The 20,399-nt window shown below is 38.7% G+C and overlaps 1 protein-coding gene across 1 annotated transcript in view; it reads right to left on the reverse strand.

Annotated features, from left to right (window-relative positions):
- Positions 1 to 725: 725 nt before the first annotated feature.
- Positions 726 to 20,399, reverse strand: part of PPTC7 (protein phosphatase targeting COQ7) — a 45,045-nt gene continuing 25,371 nt past the window's right edge. The window contains exons 2-6 of the mRNA XM_012782329.2: positions 17,579 to 17,758; positions 11,183 to 11,381; positions 7,734 to 7,857; positions 5,628 to 5,757; positions 726 to 4,577 (exon numbers count right to left, since the gene is read on the reverse strand). Coding sequence (XP_012637783.2) covers positions 4,519 to 4,577; positions 5,628 to 5,757; positions 7,734 to 7,857; positions 11,183 to 11,381; positions 17,579 to 17,758 — 692 coding nt within the window. The 3' untranslated portion in view covers positions 726 to 4,518. The remainder of the gene's footprint in view (positions 4,578 to 5,627; positions 5,758 to 7,733; positions 7,858 to 11,182; positions 11,382 to 17,578; positions 17,759 to 20,399) is intronic.

Genomic DNA, 20,399 nt, shown 5'->3' on the forward strand with positions numbered 1-20,399 from the left:
AAATTATATACACTTTGGATTTTAGAACCCAGATACAAGAGTGCTAGGTTTAAATAAAACCGTGCACTGTGTAACTTTTCAGTCAACAGACCACACAGATGACAGTGGTCCTGTAAGATCATAATGAAGCTGACCCTATATAGGTGTACATCTTAATCTTTTATTTATATCATATTTTTACTGTACCTTTTCTATGTTTTGACACATAAATCTTTACCATTGTGGTGTTACTGCCTACAGTATTCAGTACAGTGACATCCTGCACAGGTTTGTAGCCTAGGAGCAATAGGCCTAGGTGTGTAGTAGGCTATCCCGTTTAGGTTTGTGTAATTCACTCTATGATGTTCACACAGTGACTCTATGTTGCTTACCCACGTTTCTCTGAACATCTCTCTCCTGCTAAGTGAGGTGTGACCATACACCAGATTTTTTGGGTAGCTTCACTCTGTACTGTTTGGTAGGTGCAAAGCCTCAGCTGGGAAAACCTCTATATTTTATGTTCAATTGTCAGTCTGTTTTAATGAATTTTTGAGGAAGCTAAGTGATGTAGTAAACCAGCTGGTGAAAAAGGGCTTAAGGCAGTTACAGTAATGGACGGAAAACAACAGCTCTGAAGTACAGATTCACTGCCAAATTGACATGAGGACTTGATAGAGACCAACGAACCCAATATCAAGGGCTGGTGTCTTATTTAGTTACTATTCAAACCAAAAGGAACATACAGATTAGTATAAATACTATATTTATTAAATATCTTTACAGTTTATTTAAATGTATTTACAGAACTATTCCTGCATAAGTTTATATTTCAGACATCCAATTCAGGTAATTGCGTCTTGGGTAAGACAAATAATGATAGTCTCAACAGAAAAAAGCAGCTCATTAGTATACACAGATTCAAATTTGCTTCATTATTTAGCCATCTTTGCCACAAACTACCTGCTACCAGTTAAAATTTTGACATGGACACTTCTTAGTTGAGAAGTTCGATTTTGCAAAGAATTTTTTTTTTTTTACAAATAGAATCCAAATATTTTCTGCTTCATATTTTTATAAGCAGATTTTAGTTGATATTGTAAAATTGGTTAAATGCAAAAAATGTGATAGTTTCCAGAGAAACTGAATGCTGTAGCTTCTACCAAAGATAGCTGGTATAAGGTGACAAGGAACCATGAACTCATCCACAAGTACATATGTTTACCATTCTAGCCAGTCTTGTTTACAATCTCCAACACTCAAAGCTGACTCAGCAAATTCCCACAATTCCTACCTTGTTACTAGATGTGGTGGGCTGGTGGTACTGAAGGTGGTTTCCATCTTCTGGCTACTGTTCTATCCAGAACAAAAGCAGCTGATAGGAGAGCATGCTCTGCTATCATGAAAAGCTTGAAATCAAGCTTCTAATCTAGACACAGCCCAACCCCCAGACATTCACACCTGGAATGGATTCTTCTGTTATTTAGTACCCATCAACCGTGTCAAGCGAGTACAGTAATTCAGGACACATAACTTGTTTTCTCCCCCCTCATTTCTTCTTTCAGTTTTTAAGAGTCTATGGACTCTACTGCATCCCCTTTTGGTAAGATTTTTGTTTTTGTGCGCAGGCAGCTTAAGTTCATAGGAAGAAATAAGGTTTTGATATGTTTAGAGTGCACATTTTAAAACAGAACAAAATAAAAATTTCAAGCATGTGATAAAAATATTGATTTTTATAATACAGTATTGCTTTATAAATATAGATGGAAAAGCTATAAATTTTACTGGTCTTTGGTGCATCCAGAGAGGGATAAATAATTTGCCATTTGTAATTTAGAAATCCAAATTTTCTCTTTTGTTATAAAAGTCCATTACATGAGGCAAGTGTGTGTGTATGCTCACATGTGCATACTGCTTGATTTAAAATACAATTAACACACATTGGGTTCAGAATCAGACCCACCAAGTGGTATAGCTGAGTCACACTCCATGGAAGCTTGGGTCTGTGACCTGGAAAATTCTACTATGGGTCCAACACAGCCTCTGACTACTGAGAGTAGGAGGAGAGTGACTTGTTAAGCAGCCCTCCAGCTAAAACCCAGCAGTCATCAAATTAAGTATATAACACAAAAAGGACAGGGAAGAAGAAAATGGAGAAAATATTTTACGTCACTAATCTAGAGGCCAGGTCTAAAGTCAATTCCACTGTGAAACCCAATTCTTGTCCCACTATTTTCAGTGTCACTGAAACAAACACACTGTCGATTTCTAACAATCATTTCTTTAAAAAGTAAGTTGATTAAATGAGTTATGTAAAACATCACCAATCTAGCTTACAAAGATTGTGTTTGATAGGTTAAATGGGGGCAGAGGAAACCAGTAACTTAACCAGCTCTGCTCTTGTAGGCATTGGAAAATGAATGCAAAATATATCCAGATCACAAATAAGGCTACAAACCTGTGACCAAAATTAATTAAAAACCCAAACAAAAGAGTTGTAGTTATCAGTCCTAATATAAATGTATTCCTTCCAACAAAACCCTTCTGGATGCAACTTCCTTTACTTTTTAAATACACAGAGACTGCAAATAATTTGTGCAAAATAAATACCCCACCACTTGCCACTCATGCTTCCATGTTTTCTCAGAGCATGATGACTTCTCCTTGTTTAAATATAGTCTCCCTCCACAACCTCCCCTCCCCATCTCCTTTACCAAAGAATTCTGTTTTGTCAAGTTAGGGTAGTTAAGGCATTCTGACATGTAATTAAAGGTGATTCAAAATAGATTTATCTAACATTATGCCAATTTAGGAATAGTAGATAAATTACTGAACGGCTTACAAATGAATAACTCATTCTTATTATAAATGAAATGCCTGTTACAAGCATGATGCATTGAAATATAGTAATGACATGTACATGGTACATGTTAAACAATTTTAAATAAAACAAAAGCTTGACAGTTACTCAAATATACAGTACAAATTCACAAAACAAAATCTTTTAAAACAAGTTGAGGTAACCTCAAACATAAGTTTTAATGCAATAAACCAGGGAGTCAGTATCTCCTTTAGAGAAAAAGACTTTCTATATTCTCAAGTAGATTCTCATCCAGTTTAATTGCATTCTCATCTATACACCAATGTTACCTGACTTATATATAAAACATGGCTTTAATTTAAGGATCTCTAAGTATATATATTTTTCTACCACCAAGTTAATGAAGGAAAAAAACTGACCCAAAAATATATATCTTTACAGCAGTCAACTTGTACACAAACCTTAAAAATAAATTTGAGCTTGCAGATAACGGGAAAACTGAATGTGGGGTAGTTTTATAAGGAAACTATACACTGCAAAATGGCTATTTGGAAACTGTAAACATTAAGCTTGATTCAGAAACCCCTAAATTTCTGTCGGGGGCAACTGCAAATGTCAGATCATCACTAGGAGTCTTGCTTGTGGAATTCTGTGCTGCTGCCATTGCACACGGTGCTCTTCCCACATGGACTCATGGGATTTGGTGCATGCTCTATTGAAAGCAAGGCTACTAATAAAAGGTCTGAGAGTAAGACTATGGGTAGGTAGCATGACCATTAAAAGCCAACAAAATTCAGTTACAGCTGTCCATTCTGAAGCCATTAGGCCTATGGGCCTAGTGCTACCATAGAGGGGCATCCTATCAGACAGCTGGGAGGAATTTTAGCCATAACATTAAATTTCTAGGCTTTGAGGAGTTTTAGTCTTGAGTAATATTTCCAATGAAAAATATTGGTATGGAGTCTCTCCCACCCCTCCGGGAGGTCAGGCCACAGCCTGTGATTTGGGCTAATCAACAAACTGCCAAAACTTTATTCATAGGAACAACACAAGCACTTTTTTTCTTAAAAGCATGACATATTTGCATCCATGGAAATAAAATGAATTTTTCTTCTAATCTGTAACAAAAAAGCTCCTGGGATCAAAATTTTATAGCCCAGAGCAATGTTTTAGAGCAGAATTATAAGCCCCTGAAAAATAGGAGTTTATAATGAAAACATAAAGCCACACCCAATCATCACACAAAGACTATGCCTGTGTAGTACACGTGTAACATTTCTTTTGATGAATAATGTATGCTTCTTGTAGATGTATCATTACGTACGATTTGTGTTAGACTTTTAAAATCCCTTTAGCACGCTGTAATTTTGAATTTACTTTACCAACATTACTAATTTTCAATGCTTCAACTACTTTTGAAAAATAATAGCCACAGTGGCTTTGAACAGCTCCATCCCCATCATGGAAAGGACAATGAGAAATGAAGGCCAATCTTCAAATCTTGATTCTCTTCAATTGCTGCCAGCAGACATGAGCTAATCAATGACAATAGTGGTTCTCAACAAGGATCTCAAGGGTCTCAAAAAGACAGGCAAAAGGCTTACATCACTGGCCATTGAGATCAGTGGCAAAGAAATGTGGTCCTGCCAGCAGGATCAGCACACATGGCAGGGGAAATTTAGGATGAAGAAAGGAAAGGCAGGAGTTGACACCTCGGCGAGTCAGTCTGTATACTCAGCCACTATTGAAAGAAGGACGGTAATGTCATCTGGTTTTCCACCTACAACACAGATAAATCAGTATATTTTAATAGGAAAAGTCAATAATAAAAAAATGTGGGCCTAAATAAGTACTAGGAGACGGATGCTTGCATTTTTGGCAGTTTAGGTTTGTCAATATACCCCTAGTAGAAAAAAGAAAAATGGTTAAACAAAAACACCAAGAAACTACATGTAACTTAACTGAAGCTTAAAAACAAACAACCCCCCTACCAAAACCTTCCCTGCTCCTTTAGAATAGGAGCTCTGTTAAAATGGCCAGTACATCCTCTGTTTACATCAATCAGTAAATCTGACAAGAGAGTTACAAGCTTCTACCCACAATCCTAATTTGGACAAATATATCCAATGTTTTGAAACTAGGAATAGCCTTGTATTCTAATCTGGCAAACAGCTATGGCATGTGCCTTTTTCTATTTTAACATTTCCTGGAGGGCTAAGAAATGTTTTACATGTCATAACATTACATCAGCAAGAAACTGACCAATTCCACTAGTTCTGATATGCTAGCACCAACATGTCGTCCTGCTCTGAGGCTGAGCCACTCACTGGCTTGTTCCCAAAGTCACATATCATGCAGTAGATAGAAGGACTCTTCAGTCAAGGACAGTTTCACATTGCTTCCCTTTTCAAAACCTGCTGTGGCAATTTGGCAGGCAAATACTGTCAACGAGTCCCACAAACCCAGAGGAAGGGAGAAGTGAAATGTCAGACACGTGAAGGGCAGAATGTTAAACTGTTAGGAATGTCCAGGCCCTCCAGGCAGAGCTTGGAGGCTTTTTGGGCTCAAATCCAAGCAGTGTGGTAGTGGCAATAAAGGGCTTCAGGTTCTGCCTGCCTCTGCAGCCAATGAAGTCTGGTTCTGAAGGGCAGCCTCTGAGGGGAAGACCTGACCACATGCACTTGCTCTCACTTTCCTGACCTTGCTCAAGGCCACTGGTGCACAACTGGGAGAGGACACCTACCCAGTCTCATCCAGAGCCCAGAACACTCCCACTCCACTGACATGATATCCTCAGTTAGTCCCTATGACCTGCCCAAAGAAAGCTTACCTCTCACATTCAATCCGTTGTCACATGCAAACTGTGCAAAAGGTGACATATAATTTGGGTCATAGGCCAGCTCGTGAGCTTGCTCAGCAATGCTTCTTGCAGTCTGTTGTATACTCTCAAAATTTGAATTCTAAGATAAAAAAGATGAGGGAGTTATTTTTACCATAATGTGCCTCACATGATTTCTGCATGGAAGTGTATTTCTTGCAAATTATCACTTTTTAAGACAGTAATATTCATCTAACCACATTTTCCACTATTGAAGTTTTTTAGGTTTTTGTTTTGTTTTGTTTTTTTGGGACAGAGTCTCCCCCCTCTGTCACCTGGACTAGAGTGCAATGGTGTGATCATAGCTCACTGCAACCTCAACTCCAGGGCTCAACTCTCATTGCTTGAGACAGGAGGATAGGCACGTTGACACTACACCCAGCAAATTTTTCTATTTTTTGTAGAGACAGGGTCTCACTCTTGCGCAGGCTGGTCTTGAACTCCCAGCCTCAAGCAATCCTCCCACCTCAGCTTCTCAAAGTGCTAGGATTATAGGCATGAGCCACCATGCCAGGCTTGAAGTTTTATTCTGGTCAGAGAATATATTAAAACATTATGCCAGTGCTGCCTGCACAGGATATCAGAAAGTCCTTTGCTAGGGTGGCCTTGGACCCTGAATTTGGATTTTCATTTTGCTTTTCCCCATTTGAAATTCTTAAGGTATTCATGCTAAAATGGACAGACTGAAAAGGCAGATTCTGATACCATTTTTAAGGCTGACCTCAAAAGGTCAGATTCTGATACCATTTTTAAGGCTGACCTCAAAAGGCAGATTCTGATACCATTTTTAAGGCTGACCTCAAAAATTTCCCTGCTCAGGAATGCACCCCTGGCCAACTACAGTTTGCTCTCCAAGTAAGAGCTGACAGTTGCCCTACTGAAAATACCTTCGGAATTTTATATCATGATGAAAGATTTCTGTCTAGTTGTGTCATCAAGCCACACCTTTATCCTTGCTGCTTCAACTTCTTCATCTATAAAATGGGGATGGGAACATGAGGTCCATTTCAGTTCTAACACTGTAAGGTTTCAGTATAAGTAACAATATATTACTTATACAACATCAGGTCTCTGCTTCAGTGTCACCTCCTCAAAGAGGCCTTCCCTGATCAATCTAAGAGCACTCATTACTCTCTATTCCCTTATCTGCTTTATTTTTATTAACCATCAACATTAATCAGATTGATTTTTCTGTATTATCTGATTTTCTCCACTAGAATGTAAGCACCGTGTAGGCAGGGATATGTCATTTCTGCTCACCACCGTCACCAAACAGCACAGTGCCTGCTACAAGCATCTAATGTTGACTGAAGGCTGCAGACAAGACACAGTGCCAAAGATTTCCTACATATGGTCTTAGTCAATCCTACTGCAACCCTATGAAATAGGACCATTATTACTCCTTATTTTACAGGTGAGGAAAATATTGTTTAAACAGTTTTAAGAAACTTACCCTAAGTCATACCGTTCAGACTAAAGAATCATGAGAAAAGACTCATTTTTTCCAGAGTTAGTACATTCACAGACCCAGGAATATATGGAAAGTCTGGTTTTTACTCCCTTCCACCCTCTGTAAGGGAGAAGCCTGCAATGTTTCATAACTTGTGACAGTTCAGGCCACATCAAGGCTCCCAGCTGCCTGCTGCCCTTGGATGTTGCCTTGGCTGGCTCTGGTTTGACTGTTTCCTGTCTTTCCCAGCCTCAACACCTGCTGCGTGTGTTATAAGAGTAAGAGGAGAAAAAGGTAACCAGGACCCAACACTATTAAACATCATTAAAATACAAATAAAAGCACAAACAAGAAATGTTTTGATCTGGACTTTTCCTACTTTTACCACCCTATGAAGGGCTTGGGTGGGAAGCCTCTTTTTCCCACAAGTTCTCTAGTGGTGAGTATTTCTGTTTACAATTACTTGAAAGATTAGAACTATTATTATTTTCCTAAACTTCATAAAATATTCTTTTCCAAAACTACAAAGAGATAATGCAACTGAATCAATAAAACTCAGCTGTCCAGAGAGGGCCACTGTTTCCAAGGCTAACCTTTGAGTTAATTACCTTTAACTTTTTTAGCTCCTGAAGGATCATATAATCAGGCATGTTGTCAAAGAGTCCATCCGTTGCTGTCAGGATAATGTCTCCTAACTGGACATCGAAAGATGTACTATCAGCAGCATCTGGGCTGTGGCAAGGACAGAGGAGGGGCGAAGTTAAGAAAGCCCTTTAGAGATATAGTTCAAAGTTTCCTATAGGCAATATTTTACAATGCAATAAGGCTTCTTGAAGAAAAACTAATTTATAACAATGGAGCCAATTTTTTAAAAAAGTAATTCTGAAATTCCTAACCCTGAAAAAATTAATTGAAAACTCTAATATAAATGTTTCAAAAGCTTAACTGAAACTACCAAATAAAACTAACAATTAGTCATACGTGGCTTAAAAGGAAGAAGGGTTCTCTTGTGAGTCAGATCTAACATGCTTCTAAAACAAATGTCTTTATTTCCTAATTCTTTAGAGCCAAATTCCATCCTCTCTTATTCATTTTTCACTCACCAGTTTCCCTGCATGCTTGAATCTGGCTCCCAGGGTGCTGAGCACCCATGGAGACAAGCACACTGGTCCTGTGAGAAGTAATTCACAGGAAGTATCTACAATGGCATAGTAAGGACTGGGTGTCTCCCAGGGGTCACAAAGTGCTTGTCATGCATGTGTGTTTATTTATTAGGGTGCCTGGCACAAAGTAAGTCAAGAAGTATCTGTTCAATGACTAAAAGTATGAAGGAACAATGTATTTGACCTTCCAAATTGGAGAAAAACTCCTGAACATATTGTTATGGGAAGAAAACAAAGTGTTTGTTTTTACCATTTCTGTAAAAAAAAAAAAAAAAAAAAAAGGCGGGAAGACACACAGATGTAGATGTGTCTATATGCAGAGAATAAATATGGAGAGAGTCAAAGAAACTGCTCCCAGCCGCTCCTCTGAGGAGAGAATGTGTGACAGGGGGCAGGGATAGGAGTTAGATTTCTCACTACATTATTTGTGTATAACTTTTTAAAACACAGATGGGAGATCTTTTCCTCAGATAACACCTAATGAAAGCACAGATAAGAACAAGGAAACGCTAGGTGGGGAGAAAAGATGATGCAGTCATAGAGTTCATGGACCCCTCTGAGACTGGTTCTCAGCCACTTCTGAAAGTCAGTTTCACTGTTTCCAGGCTTCTAAGGGGGGGGGGGGGGCGCGCAAGATGACATCCAATAATCTGCCTTGACATGTAATGAGGATACAGGAGCCAGGAAACAAATGCAGACATTGACCGGGAAGGGAAGGTAAGGGCCTGGGCCAAAGCACCCTAAAGCTTGACAGAAAAACCTCAACACTTGTATAAGTGACATGTTATATAATTTGTGAAAAGAAAGCATAAAAACAAACAAACAAAACCATCATGCCTGCTGGGAATTTACACAAAGTGTATTAAGAAAATTTCTGGTTCATCTTCACTTAACTGAGCAAAAAAGTGGCACATCTCAAGTTCTGTGATGTGCTGTTGCAGGGAACAAACTTTCACTTGTACATTTATGTAATAAATACTTTGTAACAACAAATATTAAAGGAAAACCTGTAAGTTAAGGTTAAAATAAAATTCTGTAGATAGAGTGACAAATAACTAAAGAGATACATGCAGCAAGGGAAAAAAAAGATTGTAAAACTGGTAGAAATCAGGTCGATTCCTTCCCTGGAATAAAGAGAAACAATGCAAGACACACTCATCAGCTCAGTCTTTGAAAACTAATCAGATTCTAGAAGTGTAGATTAATGACCGGGTTGGCACTGAAGCTCTATTTTATGCTGAGGTTTTTCTTTACCCAGGAGTGTCCTTTGCTATTCTGCCTGTGAGAGTCTTGCTCCCATTGGACAGTTCGTCCTCTCCTACTACTCCCACCCATGAGCTTGGTGTTCCGCCAGCTGCAGTTTTGCCCATTTTGATTGAACATACTGTGCTGCTGGAAACTTTTGACTGCACTGAAACACGAGCCGAAATCACATGCTCGCGAGCTGTCTCTGGGCTCCAGGGGAAGCCACCTCCACCTCGCTGGCAGGCCCACAGAGTGCTGCCCTAAGCAGACTGTCCCAAAGACAGTGTGAGAGATACGGCAGGGCCACTCCAGCAGTTAGAAGCCAAAAAAAGAAGACTCAAATGAAGGAAAATTAAAGTACCATTCTCCAAAAACTGTTATCTGAGCTTGGTATCTACTGAAGCCTTGGGGTTCTGAGTTCTCCCCACCCACATATGGCTAATAGTAATGTGTATTAAAGCCAACTAAAAAAGAACCTATAATCAAATATTCTTCCAATTATGGTAATCTGCCTAAATCTGAAAGTAAAAAGTGTTTCCCCCTCTCTAGGAGTCAGCAGCAGGCTTTTTAGGTGGGCAATACTGAATGCCTAATTATATAATATGCTCATTCCAGTTTAAAAGATGGCAGTAATAAACATTTTATCTTAAGTCTGGACTTAAGAACTGGTTACTAGGAGCTATTAATTAGAGACAAGAAGCACTTCCTAGAATGCTTCTATTTTTACAAAAGGTTCACTACCCATTTAACAACATTTATGAATTGCCAATGATATTTCTGCCATGTTCTGTAAGGTCGTTAAAGGCAGTGAAATCTGAGACGGTCTTAGCCTTACTCTGGACACTCATCCAAGAAAAGAAACTATAAAAGTTAATTCAAAAGAGAAAAAAGTACCAATTATCTTGGAAGGTTCTTTTTTTTTTCTTTTTTGGAGACAGGGTCTCATTCTGTTGCCCGGGTTAGAGTGCAGTGGTGTCATTATAGCTTACTGCAAGCTTCAACTCCTGGGCTCAAGTGATCCTCCTGCCTCGGTCTCCCAAAATGCTGGGATTATAGGCATTAGCCACTGCACCTGGCCAGGTTCTTGACAATTTAAAAATGAACTGAGAGAAGATGTCAGAAAGAAAAAAAAGAAAAACATCACACAGAACATATCCAAGATCATTTTTTATTTCATTTCCTGTAAGTTCTATTTGATGCATGTAGTAAAAAGTCCAAAGAATCAGGAAGTTATTCTAATAAATAAAGCAGATGTCTATCTGTACTCTTCCCTAACAATGTATGCAAAATCTTGCACAGGCAATGCCATGCATAAACAGTGACTCACTTCTCCGGCACAATTTAACAAATATATTGTATGCACCATGTGGTACTGGTATGAAAAACTGATATTTTATAAACTAGAAACAGTATTTCAGTCTTGTCAAATTGTTGGGTGTTTGTCAGAATTCAATTTGGCTTTATTATCTAGTTCAAGCAAAACAGCTTTCAAAGTCAAACTAAAAAGGCCTCTTGATGACAACATTCTTAATGTGTCTTCTTTTCTCACATAAAATGGAAACCGCCTATCTCTATTGCATTCAAGGGGGACAGGAAGGGACGTGTGGATGAGCTCAGGCTCACACTTCCTTGCTGAGAGGGGAGATTACCTGTCACTCAAGACAACTCCCTCGGCCTCTGGGGGAGCAATCGAGAGCTGGAATGGAGTGTTGAAGTAATGCTGCTGCTCATCTGATCGGTGCACAACTTCGCCACCCCTGACAACCAGAAAGCCTGAATCGCCCAGGTTCGCTGTGTGCAAGCGGTGGCTAGTTCTGTCCAGCACCACGATGCAGGCAGTGCTGCTACCTAGAAACAAAAATGATCTCTTTATTTTCTCTTCCTAGGCTGCCTCTGCATACACATTTTAATCACATAACCCCAAAGAGCAACATGCCATAATTTCAATCTCCTTTCCCTAAACAGAACCTTTCTGACTCTCCACACTCCCAATAAATGTCAATAATAACCTGCACTCGAATGTTTATAGCAGCACAATTCATAATTGCAAGGCTGTGGAAACAGCCCAAGTGCCCATCAATCCAAGAATGGATTAATAAAATGTGGTATATGTATACCATGGAGTACTATTCAGCTCTAAGAAACAATGGTGATATAGCACATCTTATATTTTCCTGGTTAGAGCTGGAACCCATACTACTAAGTGAAGTATCCCAAGAATGGAAAAACAAGCACCAGATATATTCTCCAGAAAACTGGTATTAACTGAGTAGCACCTAAGTGGACACATAGGTACTACAGTAATAGGGTATTGGGCAGGTGGGAGGGGGGAGGGGGGAGGGGGTGGGTATATACATACATAATGAGTGAGATGTGCACCATCTGGGGGATGGTCATGATGGAGACTCAGACTTTTGGGGGGAGGGGGGGAAATGGGCATTTATTGAAACCTTGAGGTCTGTACCCCCATAATATGCCAAAATAAAAAAAAAATTAAAAAAAAAATGTCAATAATAACCTGATCAGGGTCAACATGGTGGGGAAAGAAAAAGGAGCTTACACTATATACATGGTATGTGAGCCACTAATGATCTGAATTCTTCCATTTGCAGAGATCAAAATCAATAAAAAATAACTGGTATTTAATCATGTTATTTCATTTCAATAGTGTTATAATCTATGCCAAATGCTCAAAAGCATGTTGTTGAGATATTAAGTTTTAATACCTAATGCCACGATGAGAATGTTACACTTTCCCAACATTTCTCATTAGTCAATTGTGGAGAAGGCTTCCTGCCAATGACTAACATTTATGACAGGGCACATAAATGCAATTTTAATTTCCATCTGTTGGGGCCACAAAGAACTTTTACTGTAGACTCATGACTCAATATGAAGTAACAAGACCAATATTTGCAGGTAGGTTGTGGAATCAACCTGTTCACTGTTCAGAGACTGCTAATGTCCAGAGGGAAGAACCCACATCCCATGCAGCAAAGAGCTCTGTGTGCTTCTGCTGCACATGGCTCGCACCATCTTCCCCAGACTGAAAGGCTGACTGTACAACCAGTAGACATCACTTTCATGTAATAAAATTTAAAACTATACCTACCTCTACCAGAAAAATGGTGTAATAGAAAAATAAGCAGCTCACCAACAAATACATGTAAATGGTCTGTAAATATATGAAAAAATGATCATCTCACTAATAACTCTTTTTGCCTATTAGTTTAATAAGTGTCAAAAGAAGATAATGCGGCTGAGCGTGGTGGCTCACGCCTGTAATCCTAGCACTCTGGGAGGCTGAGGTGTGCAGATTGCTCAAGGTCAGGAGTTTGAAACCAGCTTGAGCGAGACCCCGTCTCTACTAAAAATAGAAAGAAATTAATTGACCAACTAATATATATAGAAAAAATTAGCCGGACATGGTGGTGCATGCCTGTAGTCCCAGCTACTTGGGAGGCTGAGGCAGTAGTATCACTTAAGCCCAGGAGATTGAGGTTGCTGTGAGCTAGGCTGATGCCACAGCAATCACTCTAGCCTGGGCAACGAAGTGAGACGCTGTCTCAAAAAAAAAAAAAAGATAATGCATGGTGTTGGCAAAAGTGTAGGGAATATATCCACTCTCTGTGGTGATGAAGAGTAAAATTAACCTTTCTGAAGGGCAATGTGGCCCTGAAAAATGTATCTGTCCTCTGATCTAGCAATTCCACCTCCAAGAAGTAATCCTAAGAAAATAATCAGAGTGGCAAACAAAACTTAAGTACAAAAACACTGTTTAAGATCAGGAAGAACTAGAAACAATCTAAATATCTAAAATTAAGGGAGTTGTTAAATAAATTACACTACATTCATATAGTGCAAAGCTATATACTATTATGTAATACTTAGAAGACTCTGGAATCAGCCTGCCCCTGAATCCTAGCTCTGCTACTTGCCTGCTCTGTGACTTGGGACAAATTACTTCACCTCTCTGTACCTCAGTTTCCTCACCTATAAAAATAGGGATAGCAGTAACTACCTCATACAATTGTTTCTACGGATTAAAATTAGTTAAGGCATATCAAACACTTACAACATACAGTGTTAGGTATTTGACAGCCATTAAAATTATGTTAAAGAAATATATTTGAAAACGAAAGATGATAATTTAAGTGAAATAAATAGATTACAAACTAGTATTAAACTTTTCTTAACAACAACAAAAAGGATGTCAAAACTTAAAGAATTGTACATTAAAAAGAGTAAAGCCTACTAGGCAAAGTCTAAACTGTTGATAGTTAAGAGCAAAAGAAAACAGGCTGTGGAACTAGCTGTGTTAAATCCCACTATAGCATCATTTTCTAGCTGTGTGACCATGGGCAAGTCACTTATCTCTAGGTCTGTTTCTTCCTAAGAAAATGGGGAATAAAATTAAGTACCTATGTACCTATCCCATGCAGTTGCTGAGAGCCTACCTCGTTATCTCTAAGAGTTTGTCTCTCAGCCTTGAAGAGCCCTAAGCAGACAGTGGAGATGTTAGCTCCCCACTCCAACTCTCTGCCTCAGTTTCTAACAAAAACACATTTCAAGGACTCAGATAAGCTGTCCTCACAGAAAAAAGAGAGAGAAAAAAAATAACGAACACCAGCCGGGCGCGGTGGCTCACATCTGTAATCCTAGTACTCTGGGAGGCTGAGGCGGGCGGATTGCTCGAGGTCAGGAGTTCGAAACCACCCTGAGCAAGAGCGAGACCCCGTCTCTACTATAAATAGAAAGAAATTAATTGGCCAACTAATATATATATAAAATTACCCAGGCATGGTGGCGCATGCCTGTAGTCCCAGCTACTCGGGAGGCTGAGGCAGCAGGATTGCTTGAGCCCAGGAGTTTGAGGTTGCTGTGAGCTAGGCTGACGCCACGGCACTCACTCTAGCCTGGGCAACAAGCGAGACTCTGTCTCAAAAAAAAACAAAAAAAAAACGAACACCTGCAACACCTTCACAGCCACTTCTGTTATCAGTCTGCTGAAGCAGATAGGGAAATAAGCCATTTTTACCCTTTAAATACTCCAAACAGCTTTTCCTCAGCTGCAGGAAAAGCTTCCTTCCTTCCTCCATGTGCCATGGCCACTCCCTCCTTTTCTCTTTCTTGGAAAAATAAATAAACTTTGTACTATTTTATCTTAATCTTTGTGTGAAAAGCCTTTCTCTGCGTGAATACAAATTTCTCACCCTTTCATTTGTTACTAATTTTGACTCTATGATGAGTCAAAATCATAGAAGTCATACATAAGTTATACATAAAAAATGTGTAACTTAACTTAAAAATACTTAAAGATATACATCTTTCTCATCCTAATTATTTAGAAATTCCATTTCCATTAGTACATGCATTGGTACTAACCTGACACTAATGCTAAGCCATCTAGTCCCTATCTATTAAATGTCAAAGGAAAAACACAGGTATTATAACTCACTGGTAGTGCTATTGATAGCTTGCTCCATAGCTTACAGTAAAGATCTACCTTTCCTTCCTAACTCAGAGCATAAAAACTCCAACTATTTATCATTAACAGAATTACCACCCAAAAGATGTTCTGAAAGCTGATGAGATTAAGTTCTAACTAAGAACGAAAACTTATGATGTTGACTCATAATTAGTCACTGACAAATCCGAGGCTATCATTTTGCTACTACCCCCGTGGCAGTAACTCGCTGAGCGAGAATCAAAATGGTCCTGGTGAGTGACTAAGCTTTAGTATCCAAAGCAGTACCAAAGAATGCAAGCCTAGCCTTACGGAATCATCTGGGTTTGAAGCTTATACTCCCCTCCTTTGCTTCCTCAGATTACTGACATGTGCATGCAGCTCAGGCCCAGAAAGCTTAACACTGGGAGAAGAGCTCATCATCCTTGTGTGAAGAGGAACAAGCAGGCAAAGAAGAGAAAGAAAAGAGGCGCTGAGAATGGCAGTGCTGGTGTACAGACAGGCACCCAGGCAAATCTCTCACACTAAAACGAAAATATTTTTATCCCTCAGCCCCTTATTTTGTAAACTACTACTAAGGCTTTTGTGTAGCAGAGAAAAGGATAACCTTATTGGGACTGGGATTCCTTTGGAGGCTTTTTAGCAACTGCTGGATTTAAAAAAGATTACCTAATCTTATAAGGTTATTATTATTTACAATTACTAACTAAAGTTCAGTAAAGTTCAGTCTTTGCCAAAATATGCTTTAGTTTAGTTATAAACAACCTAGAGATGTGTAGATTTTGTGAAAGAGACAGGTATGTATGTTTGTCAAACATAATAATAAAGGATTATTTCAATGTGTCTTTCAGGAGAAAAAAGTAATAACAATATTCAATGTAAGAAAACCTCTAATATGTCCTGAAATAAATTTTATTAATATCTCCTAGTTACATGATGGTGAATAGGAAGAGAAGCAGGGATAGGGTAAAAACAGCAAAAAACACAAAGCTTTTAAAGTACAAAATCAGGATAGTTATGTGTTTTCTAACTGGCTGTCCCAAGTCAAAGTAAATGATGGGGAGTCAGGGGGAGTGATGGCATCAGAGGAGGCACTTCTGGGAACATGCAGGAGGCAGCCCCTAGAATCTGTGTCTAAGAGCTCTCTCTTCATTTAACATATGATGCAAGGAGGTCACAGGTTAAGTAGTTGCCCAAAGTTATACAGCAAGGGGACAAGAGGTGCTACGAATAGAATGTAGAATGCTTCAATCTCCAGATTACATGTCCAAAACAGGGGATTAATACAAAGCAGTATATACTGAAACTGCAAGAGAAGATTTCTCTCAGTTAGAAGGAAAATAGGCTGGCTAATCACAGTACAAAGAAGACAGCAGTGATTTAAACAAACAAAAAAAAAACCCTTCTTACAAAGGATTTAAATTGAAGGCAAATTCTCCAACAGTGGCACTTCCCATTAACAGTGAACAGAGGCTGATTTTAAATGTGGATGGTGACTGGAAAAAAGGCCTTCTAGCAACCAGAAAGACGCTGGCAATTAGCAGAAACTTAATAATACCCTTTCTGAGAGCCTGCTTAGAAGGCTGGGTATGTTCCCAGGAAACCATTTAACAAACACATGTAGAAGCTTGGCCAAAGGATGCTCCATTAGTATTCACATAAACAAACCACAGGTATTTGGTTGTAAGTTTTCTAATACAAGATTAACAGAGATCTAATTTGTGCCAAGCTACTTCATAAACTAATCAGCTGTTAGCAGTCTGAGGTAACTGTTTGGAACATGAACTCATCATAGGTAATCAACTGAATCCTGCAGATCAGATCCTACCCCTTTCTTCCTTTACAACCTCTTGCTCCTCTTTCTTCTTTAACCATGTTTCAGAATCTCTAAACAATATGGTTTTAACTTTTAATGTTTCTAAACCTGAAATATATGAAATCAGACTGTTAGGGAATCTTTTCCATTCACAACACATTCCTGAATATTGCCTGTAGCCTGAAGCCATTCCTTTTCAAAATGCGTTTTTCTCCTACTGATAGACTTTTAGGTTATTCCCAGTTTTCTGCTATTATTGACAATGTGGCTAGAACCTATCACTTGGTTTATAGATGTGCAAGATTTTCCCTGCTTAGGGTAAATACCTATTAAGTGGAACTGTTGGGGCATACTATATGTTTATGTTTAACTTTATTTGATAATATCAAGTTGTTTTCCAAAGTGGTTGTACTATCTATCTACATTCCCACCAAGCAGTACTGAGTATTCTGATTATGCGACAGCTTCTCTACCGAACTCTACTTTGTAGGAAGAGTCTCAGAAAAAAAGCTGGGCTGATAAATTATTTTCTTGGTTTTGTTTTAGCCATCTAGTGGTCTTTTTTTTTGAGATAGGGTCTTGCTGTGTTACCCAGGCTAGAGTACAGTGGCATTATCATAACTCACAGCAACCTCAAACTCCTGGGCTCAAGGGATCCTCCTTACCTCTACCTCCTGAGTAGCTGGGACTACAGGTGTGAGCCACTACACCTGGCCTTAGTGGGCTCCTTTAAAGATGAAAACACATAGGATATCTACTTACCAAGCAAAGGTACTTTGTTTTGCAGCAACTCACAGTAGCTTGTGGTGAGAATTCCAATGGGATTACTTGGTACGAACCGTCCTTCTTTTACTAAACGTTCACACGTTCGCATTAAAGTCCCTGAGAACTGAGACGGATCAACTCCATAGTCTCTCCATCCTCCTACACCATCTGCAACCCCTAAAAAAATAAAAATAAAAAATAAAAAAACTGTTTAAAGAACAGTCTTACCAACTTCTCGTGAATTCTTGCCCCTGTCTCCTCCTAACAGTTAATTTCACTAGATGCTAGTACATATATTTACCACCAAATTCAAAATAAAAAGTGCTCAGGTTTAATGTATTACACACTAATATTTCTAAGCCACATTGTCTACTTAGAATTTAGTCTTTCATATATTGATGAATAAACTTTTGAGCTACCACAGGGTGGCATTGCTTAATAGCCAAGAATTTCAACTGGATTATCATTTTTGTATAGATGTGAGTTATTAATACTTTGTATTTATAAGAATGAAAATTGATTTTTAAAAAAGTGCTGATGTTAGTGATAACACAACTGAGTCAGAGCTTCCAATCATTAAGAACATCAAAAGCAGCAACCTTTCAACTTCAAATACTGGTAAATAACTATGAAATGAAGAACAAAATTGAGAACATATCCTATCTTCTTTCCTCCTCCCTAAGAGATAACCACTACCCTGTACAAGGCAGTGCTGTCCAATACGATAGCCATTACCACATATGACTATTGAGCAATGTGCTGTAAATATAAATAAGATACATAGTGGATTTTGAAACCTTAGTATGAGCAAAATAAGTAAAATTTTTCATTAATTTATATATTGATTACATACTGAAATAATAGTATGGTATAATGAACTAAAGGGACAATATCATTAAAATTAATTTCACCTTTCTTCTTATTTAATGTAAATACCAGGAAATTTTAAATTACATATGTGGCTCACATTATATTTCTGTGGGATAACACTAGTATAGAGATTTTCACAGGTCCAGAGTTGTTGAGTTCACAGTCTGCTTAAGGCTTCTTTAAGGTTCCTTTATCAAGAGGAAACTAGTGTTTAAAAAGGTCAATAAAAACATCAAAACCAACATCATACAATCTTCCATTCAAACCCCTTGCAAAACACCAAGCTATTCTTTTCAACATTAAAATTAATTTCTGTCTACTAAATTCAAAGAAACTGAGAGAAAAGGTTAAATATACATTATTCAGACTTTAAATGACCTTTCCAGAAGGATCTGTAAGAAATTACCAATAGTTGCTTTGGAAATAAGAAACTGAAAACAATCAATGAACAAAAAGGGAAATTTTGCCTTTTATTATACTTCATACCATTCTCTATTTGAATTTTATAGTCTTTAAGACTTTCTGGGCCGCATGCAGTGGCTCACGCCTGTAATCCTAGCACTCTGGGAGGCTGAGGCAGGCGGATTGCTCGAGGTCAGGAGTTCAAAACCAGCCTGAGCAAGAGCAAGACCCCATCTCTACTATAAATAGAAAGAAATTAATCGGCCAACTAATATATATATATGTATGTATGTATGTATATATGTATATATATATAAAAAATTAGCCGGGCATGGTGGCGTGTGCCTATAGTCCAAGCTACTTGGGAGGCTGAGGCAGGAGAGGACTGCTTGAGCCCAGGAGTTTGAGGTTGCTGTGAGCTAGGCTGACGCCGCGGCACTCACTCTAGCCTGGGCAACAAAGTGAGACTCTGTCTCAAAAAAAAAAAAAAAAAAAAAGACTTTCTGAGCATGAAACATCTTCTTTCTCCATATACACATCTACATTTTGTACATTCAACTTTCATACTCATCTTGTACTTTTGGTACAAAAGTAGGAGAGTGTCTGTGTATATACCCTTGAAAAACAAGCCTAACATGAAATAGACACATGAAATTCTGTTTTTCTGGGGATGGCAGTTATCAAACAGAAAGGGAACATATTCTGAAAAAGTAAGAAGATTGGAAGACAGAAAAGAGGGTGACAACTTTATCACCACTGGTACAGCAACTCTCCCCACCTTATGCAACCAACCAATAAGCAAAATTTCACTTCAGGAGGCCAGGAGTTTGAGACCAGCCTGAGCAAAAGTGAGACTCTGTCTCTACTAAAAATAGAAAGAAATTAGCTGGACAACTAAAAATATATAGAAAAAACTAGCAGGGCATGGTGGTGCATGCCTGTAGTCCCAGCTACTTGAGAGGCTGAGGCCGGAGGATTGCTTGAGCTCAGGAGTTATAGGTTGCTGTGAGCTAGTCTAACACCATGGCACTCTAGCCAGGGAGACAGAGTGAGACTTTATCTCAAAAAAAAAAAAAAAATTCACTTCAGGACAATTTCAAATAAGCTGTTTAAATGATACAAAACTTGGGATTTATTTCAAAGCAACTGGGGGATTGAAGGAGGTGTGAAGGAGGCATAGGTGAAACAAGACCGGGCATAAGTGGGTCAGTGCTGAGGTTGAATGAGAGGTACACTCATCTCTCTACTTTTATATACATTTGAAATTTTCTATAATACAAAGTTTAAATAATAATGATGATGATAATGATAATCAAGTTTAAAGAGATAAAGACACTTATGCCTGCTGTGTGGAGAGTGAGAGTGGAAGCAGGAGGCCGAGTAAGTAATCTGTTTCAGTTGTGAAATGCTGGCAGTGAGGTTATAGGGCGCACACATTCGGGATCTGTGAAACAAGGATTCACATGTGGGCCGGGCGCGGTGGCTCACACCTGTAATCCTAGCACTCTGGGAGGCCGAGGCGGATTGCTCAAGGTCAGGAGGTCAG

Source organism: Microcebus murinus, chromosome 22 (genome assembly GCF_040939455.1).
Source record: "Microcebus murinus isolate Inina chromosome 22, M.murinus_Inina_mat1.0, whole genome shotgun sequence".
NCBI classification, from domain to species: Eukaryota; Metazoa; Chordata; class Mammalia; order Primates; family Cheirogaleidae; genus Microcebus; species Microcebus murinus.